The 14,109-nt window shown below is 40.1% G+C and overlaps 1 protein-coding gene across 1 annotated transcript in view; it reads left to right on the plus strand.

Moving 5' to 3' along the window:
- Positions 1-1,656: 1,656 nt before the first annotated feature.
- Positions 1,657-14,109, plus strand: part of LOC142103467 (inter-alpha-trypsin inhibitor-like) — a 108,329-nt gene continuing 95,876 nt past the window's right edge. Inside the window, exon 1 of the mRNA XM_075187523.1 lies at positions 1,657-1,695. Coding sequence (XP_075043624.1) covers positions 1,671-1,695 — 25 coding nt within the window. The 5' untranslated portion in view covers positions 1,657-1,670. The remainder of the gene's footprint in view (positions 1,696-14,109) is intronic.

The following is a 14,109-nucleotide window of genomic DNA, read 5'->3' on the forward strand; positions in this document are numbered from 1 at the left end:
GTACAGCGTTGCAGAATTAGTGATGATATATAAATAAATAAATGATGATACTGCAATTATTTAGTGATCCATGAGTTTGATCATAGGCTATAGATCATCTGCAGTGTCCATGATGACAACGTGGTGCATCTTGAATCCCAAAGAGGTTTACGTGTGAACTGTGCACCCGGTCCCTGTGCCGTAGATGTTGTCATTGCTGTTGTGGGAGATGTTTTGTCACAGAACCACACAACATGGCAGTAGTGGACCAATGTGCTATATGTCAGAAAAAGGAGAAACAAAAGGTATTCAAAAGAGTAATAATAAATACTGCTGACAATATTATCTCCAGTCGTAAAGAGGCGCAAGTATCAGATGCGTGTAAGGCTGGGTACCAATGACTTTACCAACAATTAAAAATAAAAGTCCCGATCAGCAGCCAATTCATGTGTACACACTAAACACATCTTACAGGATTTACCTTCAGATCTGTGCTCTTCATCTGTCATATCCATTGGCTGATAACATTGTGACTCTGCACACTCCAGAGATCTATGGACACTGCCGGCCGTGAGTGTGTGCACACTGCAGAATTGGGATGACATTGTTCCATCATTAAACAAGATTTTTAGTCCGGTTTAAAAATCATATGAAACGATATGATGTGCTTTGGAATGATAATCGTTCATTGTTGTAGTGTACACACTAATGCAATATCGGGCCGAACGGTCGTTTATTGTGTGATTGGCCCTGATAGTCGTCGGTAAAACACTGTAGTGTGTACCCAGCCTAAGGGGGATATTTACTAAACTGCGGGTTTGAAAAAATGGAGATGTTGCCTATAGCAATCAATCAGATTCTAGCTGTTATTTTGTAGAACGTACTAAATAAAAGATAACTAGAATCTGACTAGTTGCTATAGGCAACATCTTCACTTTTTCAAACTCACAGTTTAGTAAATATACCCCTAAGTCTGGATCCCTTTGTTCTCTTTGCAGACGTCTAATTTTGTGCATTTTAAAGTAAGCAAACAGGCATAAGTCCATCTTTGCTTCAGCCTCCAGTTGTCCCTTGACATAACAAGTGACATTATAAGTACCTCATACCACTGAGAATTTGACCTTGTTTCATAGTATTAACAGGAATGGCATGCCAGCGGACCATTAGTAATTAGTAATAAGTGATTTACAAGTCTTTCAATGCTTCAATAGAGGAACTTCACTGTTTAAAGAATTTGCAGAGAATCAGTTTATTGCAGTTCGCTGACACATGGATAAGAACATTTGAATAACTCTGCTGAAAGGTTAATGATTAATTCCCTCTCATATTGACAGATACAACTCTACTTTCTTTGATTACAAGGTCAGTGTGAATACAGATTTTATTCCTGGTGTCATTTTCTTAGATGAATCTTACTACAATGTGTTGCACAAACATATAATTAGATAATGTTACATGTGTAAAGGTTTCACACCTGCAGATAATGATTTACAGTTTATTTAATGACAGCATTAAACTCTGAAAATGATCTGTCAAATGGATGAAAAAAAATGAGTTAACCCTGGAGTTCTGCAGTCATTACAGACTAGTGCCAGTAACGGGAACAAAAATGTAAAGAGTGGAACTGACGCCAACACAGTGCAAAGTGTGGAGGGGGGACACATACACTGGTGTGCAGACGTGGGGATGTCATGCAGGAAGACCTGTTCCTTTATGGTAGTTATTTCATGATGTCTTCTCATATGTTGTTTACACATTGAGCATTGTATACCTGGTGACTGACCTTAGATAGTCAATCTGTATTCTCTAAGACACAAGCAATGGCTTTTGCTCCCTACGCTCATGTACTTGATAGATACTGTTTAATGATTAATATGCAGTATGTTTGGAAATATGTTTTTATGTTATATCAAACGTATTTGTAACACATGCTGATGGTCTGATTACCCAATAGGCTGCAGCCTAGGACAAGGCGTTTTAGGGTGGCGCAACATTTTTGGGGTGGAAAATTGTGACAGGTAGAGTTATAAATTGAAATTAATTTTAAAATATTAGAGAATATTTGTTCTCCAAATTAAATAGAAAACATGAAATAAAAATGTAACAAGATTTTAGTCTTGAAGAATTCCCATGGTAAAGGCAGAAGACAACAAGTCATCCTTGAGCGAGCGCTTGGGAGAGTTAAGGATACAACAAGGATGGTGGAAGGTTCAGACATGACTGCCACCCTCCCCTTCTTATCTTCAATATATATATACATATAGATACATACACACACGTACAGGATACAGACACACACATCATATATATATATATATACATACATATATATATATGTGTGTGTGTATGTATCCTGTATGTATGTGTGTGTGTGTCCTGTATGTATTTATATGTATATCTATAATATAAATGTCTAGTGGCGTGTGTTAGTCTGTCTTTGTATGTGTGGAAAAAATAAAACCAAGCTGCAGCGCCACCTGCTGGGCGAAGTTATACAATGACCTACTAAATTCTTAGTGTGTGTGGAAAACAAAATTCAGAAAGGGCTGAAATTTGGTATACTAAGATGTTTTTAATTTGTTAATTTAATTTGTTAATTGTTAAAAGTGTTTATAAAGATTTAAAAAAAATATATATATATTTCTTGAAGGAGAAGTGACAGTTGGGAGTGGTTGGTGGTTGCCGGGGGTGACAGTGGGGAGTGGTTGGTGGTTGCCGGGGGTGACAGTGGGGAGTGGTTGGTGGTTGCCGGGGGTGACAGTTGGGAGTGGTTGGTGGTTGCCGGGGGTGACAGTGGGGAGTGGTTGGTGGTTGAGGCCTGGGCTATGGCCCAAATGCATGACAAGAACCTTTTTAACACGGGTTAACTTGTGTATATATATATATATATATATATATATATATATATATATATATATACTGTGTCTATATGTATTTGTGTTAAAATAAATATGTGGAATGTGTTTATATGCTAAAGGTTGCCTCATGTAGACCTCTGTTTTGTTTCTGTAAAATGCACATTTCCGTACTGAACCAAAATATTTGTCACTTATGTCTATGCAGATTTTGTGTTATGTTGCACTGGTGTCTGTGGCACGAGGAAGGCAGGGGCGACCATTGTTGGGGTATCGGGGTTCACCAATACTTCAATCAATCACCTTCGATGTCAGTCAGATCTTTATTGATTTTCAGTCGACTGGTGAACAGAAAAACACCGAACAGCTGTATGATATAATGCTGAGTAATTCTGATTCTGTTCCAACCAGAGCTTTAAATAAAGAGCAGACTTTTTATTTATACAGTAGAATATTAGGAGTATAGAAGCTTAATAACCAATCATAAGACAGTAAATTATTGAAAACAACAACAAGCTAATTATGCATACTCTGCATCTTTCTTATTTATGCTTTTATCTTCTCAGCCATTCTGCCACCAGTCTTGTTGTTACTTACATAGAACGTTACGTTCAGCTGTGCGTTCTTGGATTGTTCATGTTCTCCGAGAACATTTTGTTGTAACATTGTTTTAAGCCTTCAATCTTTTTCTCTTCTCATTCTAAGTAAAATATCTGCTAATTTCTTTTAAGGCTATAACATATTATTTTCTGAAGCTTAGCACATGATAATCTATATTAAATCAATAATCATACAAATGTACCCTTACACTCCCCATTTCTGATTAAATATCTACTTTTACTTCTACCAATCAGTCATGGTAATAATCTGCAGAAGACCATTAGCGCTTACCTTTACACTATATGGTATCGTAAGGACCCCATATAGGTAGAATAATAATTCATTCAGCACATATCCCCTGGTATCTTTATCACCATAACTCTTCTTTCCCTGCCTAGTGGTTAGCACTTCTGCCTCACAGCACTGGGGTCATGAGTTCAATTCCCGACCATGGCCTTATCTGTGTGGAGTTTGTATGTTCTCCCTGTGTTTGCGTGGGTTTCCTCTGGGTGCTCCGGTTTCCTCCCACACTCCAAAAAAAACATACTGGTAGGTTAATTGGCTGCTATCAAAATTGACCCTAGTCTCTCCCTCTCTGTCTGTCTGTCTGTCTGTCTGTGTGTGTGTGAGTGTGTGTGTATATTAGGGAATTTAGACTATAAGCTCCAATGGGGCAGGGACTGATATGAATGAGTTCTCTGTACAGCGCTGCGGAATTAGTGGCGCTATATAAATAAATGATGATGATGATGATATTTACTGCCTTTGAGTGCTATGGAAATAGCACAGGAGATTTAAACACATTTTTACATTTCTACATAACCCATATCAGATAAAACAATTACTATTTTCCTTTCTCTTTGAACAATCAGTAGTCTCTGTGGTAATGAACATAGCTAGGCAATATGCATGCCAACCACAATATGGAGGATGTCTCTGAGGTGACAGTTAGTTCCAGTTATAATGGAGGTTCTGTGTGACTGAACGCTGCAGAATTAGTGGCGCTATATACATAAATGATGATGATGATGATGATGATATTTAACGTCTTATCCAGGTGTATAGAGGGGAATATTTTGCGGATATCTATTTAGAATTTTCCTTATATTACATGTTAGGTAACAGTTCCATATAATCATTATAGTTAACAGAAGAAGGATTAGTAACAATGGATGAATCAAGATATTCATTGCTTTCTTCATGGAATAAGATCCATTAACAAACATGTCACACTAATGATGTGACAATCCATTTTTCAATTCCATCCCACAATTTTCTGCCCATTCTGCTCATAGGTTTTTTAACCGACTTAGTATCTGACCCAGGGTCCACGCCTGCCCTAGAATTCTCATTAATTCTATCACAAAATAGATATACATTTTCATTCTGGTTTCTCGATGGTCACTGTCAATCTCTTGTTGCAGACTGTGCAGTTTTTTGGTTTGATTGCTGACCATTGTTTATAATGTTCACTGTTTGTCTCGGGTATTAAACTTGTAGACATTTCTGTGATCATTACTGCTTCAGGAAACTAATTATTTTTCCTGCAGGAACATCAATCAAGTGTCAGTAATTTCTTAATCAGCCATATATTTCGTTTCACTACCACATATACAATCAACAGGATTGCCAAACCCTTTGCTACTAATGCCAATATTCCCATTATCCAAAATGAATCATTACTGACAACTTTACCAATGAGGTTATGTAACCACACAAAGGCATTTTGAGAGTTTACTCTCCTATGAGTGCAAATTGTTGAGCACTCCTCCCCCTTCTGTTTCTCACAGTGGCATAAAAAATGTGTCACTTATCTGTCTGTTTCACACTGGGTTAGGGAGGCCTTGATCCCTACGTCAGTCACAACTATTCTGGAAGAACATATCAACACCATAAGACAGTACATTCCTATTTATCAGAACAAGACTCCCCTGATTTGAAGACTTTGCTGTGTGATTCGTGAATCCAGGTGTCTTATTCCCTGTACTTTCACTGCCATGGGAATTGTCAACAGGACTTGATAAGGACCCTTGTATCTGGGTTCAAGACTTCTCCTGATGCGCTTTCTCCTGACCACCCAGCCCCCAGGTTGCAGTCTGTCGGTACCTGTATTAAAATTAGGGTCTGGAATGGAGGAGAACACTTCCCCATGTATTTCAGTTAGTTCTTTCTGTAATAAGGCCACATAGTTCAACAAATCACTATGTACATGCTGTAGTTGCTGTGGAAAATAACAGCCTGTTCTGTGTGCTGTGCCAATCAGAATCTCATATGGTGTTAAACCTGTGTCTTTCCTAGGAGTGTTTCTTACTGAGTGCAGGGCCATAGGTAAACATGAGATCCATGGCAGGCCTGTTTCAGCCATTATTTTCTGCATTTGCTTTGCCGCATGCCCACTTTTTCTTTTTTTCCTTTGATGCTTGTTTTTGAAAGTCTTTAAGGCTCTGTAGGTCTGGAAATTGAAATTTTTCTGCGTCCCCTTCCATTGAGTCTACTAGGAATGTAGTATTCTTTTGTTGAAGGGCTGCGTTTTTTGCTGCCTGATCTGCAAAATTATTTCCGCTTTCTTCTGGAGTTTGTTCATTAGTGTGAGCTTGAACCTTTAGAATACCCACTTGTTTAGGGAGTTCTAATGCTCTAAATAGCTCATTAATTAAGTTGGTGTGTTTGATGGGTTTTCTATTTGATCCTTGGAAATCTCTACTCTTCCAAATGGGACCGAAATAATGCGCCACTCCCCAGGCATAACGTGAATCTGTATATACATTGGCTATTTGTCCTTCTGCATATACACAAGCCTTAGTTAGAGCTATCAATTCTGCTTCTTGTGCTGATGCTCCATTAGACAGTGTTCCCGACTCAAGCACCTCTTCCTCAGTAGTGATGGCATAGCCTGTGTATGGAACTCCATCCACATAATATCTAGATCCATCTACGTAAAGAGTTAGGGCTGCATCTAAAAGTGGTGAGTCAGTGACCATTATGCAAAGCTGAAGTTTCTAATTTCACAAGTTCCAAACAGTCATGTGAACATTTTTGTGTGTTTATTACTTCAGCTTCTTCAGTTTCTTCTTCAGGCACTTCAGACGCATCACTCAGGTCCTCATATTCCCTTTCTGATTATTCACCTCATTTGTGACTTCCCTTACTCCCCTCTTTTGAATCATCAATGGGGAGCAGGGTTGTTGGACTGAGTATTGTGCATCTGGTAATTGTTACATGTGAGGCGCTAAGCAAGGCTACCTCATATTTAGTTAGTCTAGCTGCAGACAAATGTCTTGTCCTTGCTTGATTAAGAATTTCTGTGACTGCATGTGGAACATGAATAACAAGTGCATAGTCCAATACCATATCTGCTACCTTTTCTTTCACTGTTGCTGCTGCTACATTTATACATCATGGAGAGCGTCTTATAACTGGTTCAACTTGTGCCGAATAATAGGCCAGTGGCCTTTGTTTCGTTCCATGTTTCTGTGTGAGGACCTCTAGAGCATGTCCTGACTGCTCATGGCAGAACAATGTGAATGGTTTCAGGTAGTCTGGTCGTCCAAGTACTGGTGCAGTAGAGATGGCATGTTTCAAGGCTTGTACTGAGTCCTCTATTTCAGTTATATTGAGCGGTTCTGTTCCCTGTTGTTTCCTCAAGCATTTATACAATGGTTGCATAAGAATTGAAGCTGAGGGGATTCGCTCTCTGCAATACCCTATGAGCCCCAAAAAGGCTCTAATTTCTTTGACTGTTTTTGGTGTCTTCATGTCTCGTATAACTTTAACTCTTTTCAGTTGTAAGATGTCTTGCTCCTGCTCCTGCTCCTGCAGAGATACAATGTCCCAAAAATGTTACTTTTTCCTGTACTAGTTGCAACTTGCTTGGTTATACTCTGCAGTCTTGTTCGGCCAGGAAACAAAGTAATGACAGTGTTTCTGCTTTGCATTCTTCTTTAGTTTCCGCAGCCAACATGAGATCATCCACATATTGGATAAATTGAGTAGTTGGATTAATAGGCCTCAATCCTTGGAGAATTAGTGCCATTGCCTCTGAAAATTCTGATGGGCTGGTGGCTCCTCCTTGAGGAAGTCTTGTCCAACAGTATTGGTTTCCATCATGGGTGAAGACTAGAAGAAGTTGACTATCTCCTCTAATGGGGACTGAGAAGAAAGCATTTTGCCAAGTCAACTACTGAGAACCATTTTCATTTGGAGGTATCTAATTAAGCAAAGTGTGGGGGTTGGGCACAATGGGAGTGTTGATCAATAATCTTTTGTTGACCTCTCTTAGGTCATGAACCATCCGGTATTTCACCCCTTGTCCGACATCTCATTTCTTTACTGAGAATAGGGGTGTGCTATAAAGAGAGCAACATTTTCTTAGCACCCCTATTTGTAGGTATCTTTGTATTTGTTCTGAGATCGCTTTGGTTGGAGCTGCCTAAAGGATTTTTCTCTGTAGCTCGAGACCTTCTGTGAAGAAAAAAAACTTTTGCATAGAGATTAACATTTATTCATTAGGAATTACAGTTATTGCAAGTAACACGCTTGTACACCATTATCAGGTAACCAGTGAATATTTTTGTTCAGAAGACAGCTGCTAATAAGACACTCGTTTATGTGTTTCTCTGTGTAGCTTAACTGTGACGCTATGTGTTCCATGCCATGAAAATATTATTTACTCAAAGGGGCAGTACCTAATCTCACAAACAGGGAATGTCAAAGTGACGTGACCTGGGTGAGTTTTCAAAGCCACTCCTTTCTCTTCATCACCTAGTACAGCCCCCTTGAATGACTCTAATGTGTTTTCCAGGTTTACAAGCATTCAATGAACCAGTTCTCAAAAGGTTCCAGGCATTCAGCCCTTTTGAAAGCAACCCTTCTTCTCTCAAAATTCAAAGTACTCTCGTTAGACACCTCGCTTTGTGTCTACAAATCACTCAACATTTTCTCAACAAAATATCCCATCACCAAATATTCACACATATTTTCAGATGCTGTGATTTCCGTGTCGAAAGTACAAATATATTCACTTAAACAAGTCTCGCTCACAGACTGCATTTTATCTCGTAACATTTCTTTATGGACATAACAATCCCTCCTGATTTCTGAGAACATTCATCAGTGCCATTTTCACACAGATTAAAACCGCTTGTAATATCTGCATGCAAAAGCTCATTCCCACAATTCTCAACTTCATTAAAGAGAAAGCTATTTTTCTCAACTTGGACCCCAGCCAGCTGGAGGTCAGTGTTTTCTCCTGACACTATCTGTACATTATTTACAATTTTGTCTGTACACTGAATCATGCAGTGGCAGATCAAAACTTTTAAAACTTCTTTTGCATCTCTTCAAAAGCTTACAATAAAGCAATGCAGGCATTACATTTACAAATATACAACTTTTTCAACCTTGAAATATGTATCTTTTAAAATGGTCAGGAAAGACAAACACTGATCTCCCTCACACGCAGTAAGACGGAGACAAAACTCCCATACAGGAAGAAAAATTAACTGATATCTTCCAGCCTACTGCTGTGGAACTACAGGTCCCAGCATTAAACTAAATACAAGTCAGCTTCAATATATTATTACTACACACCCCTCCGGACACATTTTAGTTACTCTTGAATGATTGAAGCATACTCGAAGAACCTTTTTATCAGTGTTACATACATTGTCAGATAACAAAAACAGAATCCTTCTTATATCAACACACTGAAAATCTTTTAAACAAAATAAGGGGGGGCACATTTCACTCTTTCAGCTGCGCAGCATCAAACATACATTTATAGTACGCATCCTACTTCATTCATTATATCATTCAATTTCTCATGCATTTAGCATATCCACATATTGACCTGATCTTCATAGCCAAGCCTTTTCATCCATTCTTTATTATTCAAATAAAACTAAGAACATTTCCCCAAGTTTAATGTCCCTTCTGGGGGAAATCCTGAAATCCTGCTCTCTTGAGTACTTAATGATTTATTTTAAGAGCTTTACTACCTTCTCTCTCCTTCATTATATCCATAGGTTTACCTATAATATGCATCTTCCTGTTCTGTGCCCCCATTACTAGGTTACTGGTCATAATATTGTCAGTATCTGGGATACAATGCCCTGTAAGCGGAATAAGGTAATACAATTTTCCCCTTTGCACCGACTACAAGTGTCTTTAATCCTTTACCTCCTAGTCTGCCCTAGGAACACCAGATGTGAGTTTTATTGGCTTTAAGTTAAAAGACTGGCACTTATGGCTGATCCAATCCTCCCTCTCAAGTCAGTGTATGGTCATATAGGTTTATAATCTGGTAACATGATTTTGTGGCCAGTATGTAATTATGTTTGACCAATCCTGACCTAAATTCCTCTCTAGTATTTCTAGATTCGAATGACACCCTAAAATACAATATAGTTCTTTTCATTACTCACAAAACCGTAATATGCATTTGTAGTTGTAACACCCTCTAGTCTAGGTCCCTGTTGCAACCTGAATATTTTCTCAGAGCAATGCAGCAGATACAATTCTTACATATACCTCTCTTATTGTCTTCTAACTCAAATTGTTTACATCCATCATAATCTAATACATACATTTATAATTTCATTATCCTTTCCTCTGACTGAACATTGGGTTCATGGAATACCCTCGAATCACCTCAACTGACTTTCCTTAAACATAGAGTTTAGAAGGAATACAGTTGATATTTAGATATCAACTGAACAAAGTAGTGTGCGAGGCACTCCTATCCATAGGATTTGTAAACATAAAATCAACTTTATTAGTTATTTGTTAAAAAGATTTAGACAAATGACCAAATGTCATGACAATCGGCGAATTAAAAAAATATAGATGTGAGAAAGATTGAAATGCAGTGAAAGAGAATATATAAAATTGACCCGTAGGGAAGGTCAATTGAGTAGTGGTTTTTAGGACCACTATTAATTGGTGTATTCGGTCTCATCAGGGTATATATTTATAGTATGTTTAGCTATCATTATAGCCATCACAGGGTCATTATACATCCCACATCAGTTAGGATACTGTCATAGATAAATATGAAGCGTTCCCATGTGTTATTATTGTATCCTCTGTGGGGAAAATATTAGGCTAGAGAAAGAGGGAGTATGAGAAGGGTTTATATTTATGCACAATATTAGTTGCTATAGTTAATTCCCACATACAATCCCAACTCTTATTGATAACCCTATATGAAAATGTGATCATAAGTATCTGCGTGATATAATCATATATTGTTGCACATAACCTTTATTCCAGTGAAAAAAAAATTTCTTATAGTCTGTTTGCAGATTTATAGTGGCAAGGTAGTGGATAAAGGGTCCTATCACAAAGATATCATATGTGTAATAGTAGCACCCATCAATATGTATATTTTAATATCCAAACCAAAATATGATTAAACCAGTTGTAAACCTTGTTGCACAGAAAAAATATATGTATAGAGGTTTATATATCCATCTGTGTTATTACTAGATATTGTGTTAGAAGCCAGTGTGTCTGCCTTTGTCAGCAATATATATCTAATACATTATTTTGCACTGCAATTGATTTGGGGTGTGCAATACTCTGCAGTGTTTTATAACTACTTTTCTGGCTGTCAAAAAAAGTCATCTTTGTCAGCAATATCTATCTAATACATTGTTTTGCACTGCAAGTGATTTGAGCTCATTAAAATGGATTCAAAGCAGTTCACATATGAGCAGAATCCGCAACCAGGTTCTGTCACCAGTCCTGATGGTAGTGTTCCCAGTACGTCATCTGGGAAAGGCGATGTCAAAGTACATAGTGTTTTTAAATCTGGGAAAAAAACACACATCAAAAAGAAATTTACCGTGTTGAAGTGAAAAAGAAGTGTAACTGAGGAAAAGTTATCTGCCCATAAAAAAAAAATTGCCAACATGCCATTCTACACACGCAGTGGCAAAGAAAGAATGAGGCCTTCGCCTTTCTCTATTAGTGGCAGATCCAAAAATGTTACTGAGCCTTCTTCTTGTACGGTCACTTGACGTGACCAAGCAAGACCAAGTAATTTGCAGTCTAAAAGTGGTGCACAACTACTGTTACGCGTGAAAGCCGAGCTGCAAGAAAACAGTAAGGCATTACAGGATAATGTATGCTCTGAATCAGAAATGACAACAATCCCTGTGGAGAGTCCATCTACCAGCGGTATGTCTAATCGTGAGCATTCTGATAATGTACCCATAAAGAAGGGCCCTTTCAGCAGTTCTGCTGATGTGTGCCTGAACAGCCCGAGTGTAGCCGGTGATACACCAATTGAGGATGCCACTTTGGAATTAGAAGAGGATGAGGGGGAGATTTGTGTAGGCAACAAAGGGCGCTAATGAGGATGTTGATGAGGATGAGGTTGTTTGTGTAAGTCCTGCACCAGTGGCAGCAGTTCTGGCACGTGACAAGAAAAAGGCCATTGTCATGCCTGGGCATAAAACAAAAAAATCCACTTCTTATGTGTGGAATTATTTCTACCCAAATCTAGACAACAATTGTATAGCCATTTGTAGTGTATGTCAAGCCACAGTCAGTCGAGGGAGGGACCTTAACCATCTTGGAACCTCGTCTATGTTACGCCATTTAACGAGAGTTCATGGCAAAGTGTTGGGAAAAGCTGAAAGTTCTTCCAAAAAAATTATAAAGCACTCCATCATCAGCTAAGACCCTCCGGTCACCGACATCCCGACGGCTACAAAATACACCCACCACACCATCCTCATCAATATCCTCAGTAGCGCTCGGAGTTAGCCCGGCATCCCACTTATTAAGGCTGGATGACTCCTGCACTATTATTGATTCCTCTGAAGAAAGCGTTAGTCCCACTGCTGCTGCTGTTGCTGCTGCTGGGGGTGAATCGTCATCCCAGAGGCAGGTCAAGAAAATGAGCAGTCCTACATTTCAGCAATTAACTGTGAAACAATCAGTTGCTAGGGGAAGCAAATATGACAGCAGTCACCCAGTCACCAAGCGAATCACAGACGCCATGGCCGCCATGTTAGTGTTAGATCTGCGTCCAATATCCACAATAAACGCAGCTGGTTTTTCACAGTTAATTGATGTTTTGTGTCTGCGCTACAGAGTCCCATCACGACACCCTTTTTCCCGTAAAGCGATTCCACAACTATACCAAAAAGTGTGTACAAATGTAGAGAGTGCGCTGAAAAATGCCATTCTGTCCACTGCACACTTAACCACAGATATGTGGACAAGTGGAAGTGGGCAAACGAAAGACTATAGGACTGTGACAGCCCACTGGGTTGGTCATTCACCTTCACCAGCAGGAACAGCAGCAGCATTTACACCACTACGTAACATTTGTCACAGGCAGGCCACTCTTTGTATCACCGGCTTCACTAACAGGCATACAGCTGACAATTTGTTCCGCAAACTAAGAGATGTGATTGATACATGGCTTATACCACTCGGACTCTCCCCAGGGTATGTCATTTCTGATAACGCCAACAATATAGTGCGAGCATTACAGCCAGGGCCGGACTGGGACTAAAAATCAGCCCTGGCATTTAAAGCACACAGGCCCACCTCTTGTGGGCTCCATGCACTATATTGTTGCACACTGATGCTGGCGCAGTACAACATGAGTGTGTGTGTGTGGGGGGGTATTTATTTCTCCTATTGTCCCTCAATATTACATTGTTAGCACCCATATTACATCAATAAATACCATGACATTACATTATTAGTACCCAAATTACAGTAATAAATAACCCCCCACACCCTAACCCTACTACATCGAAACCCACCCACATTACAGCAACCAGCATCACCCCCACATTACAGCAACTGGCATCACCCCCATTCCAGCAACCAGCATCACCCCCACATTACATCATCCAGCATCACCCCCCACATTACAGCAACCGGCATCACCCCCACATTACATCATCCAGCATCACCCCCCACATTACAGCAACCGGCATAACCCCCACATTACATCATCCAGCATCACCCCCACATTACAGCGTCCAGCATCACCCCCCACATTACAGCAACCGGCATCACCCCCACATTACACCATCCAGCACCACCCCCACATTACAGCGTCCAGCATCACCCCCCACATTACAGCAACCGGCATCACCCCCCACATTACATCATCCAGCATCATCCCCCACATTACAGCGTCCAGCATCACCCCCACATTACAGCAACCGGCATCACCCCCACATTACATCATCCAGCATCACCCCCCCACATTACAGCAACCACCATCACCCCCCACATTACAGAAACCGGCATCACCCCCACATTACAGCAACCGGCATCACCCCCACATTACAGCAACCAGCATCACCCCCCACATTACAGCAATCAGCATCACCCCCACATTTCATCATCCAGCATCACCCCCCACATTACAGCAACCAGCATCACCCCCACATTACAGCAACCGGCATCACCCCCACATTACATTATCCAGCATCACCCCCCACATTACAGCAACCGGCATCACCCCCACATTACATCCTCCAGCACCACCCCCACATTACAGCGTCCAGCATCACCCCCCCCCCCACATTACAGCGTCCAGCATCACCCCCCACATTACAGCAACCGGCATCACCCCCACATTACATCCTCCAGCACCACCCCCACATTACAGCATCCAGCATCACCCCCCACATTACAGCAACCG

This window comes from Mixophyes fleayi, chromosome 1, assembly GCF_038048845.1.
Source record: "Mixophyes fleayi isolate aMixFle1 chromosome 1, aMixFle1.hap1, whole genome shotgun sequence".
Taxonomy (NCBI): Eukaryota; Metazoa; Chordata; class Amphibia; order Anura; family Limnodynastidae; genus Mixophyes; species Mixophyes fleayi.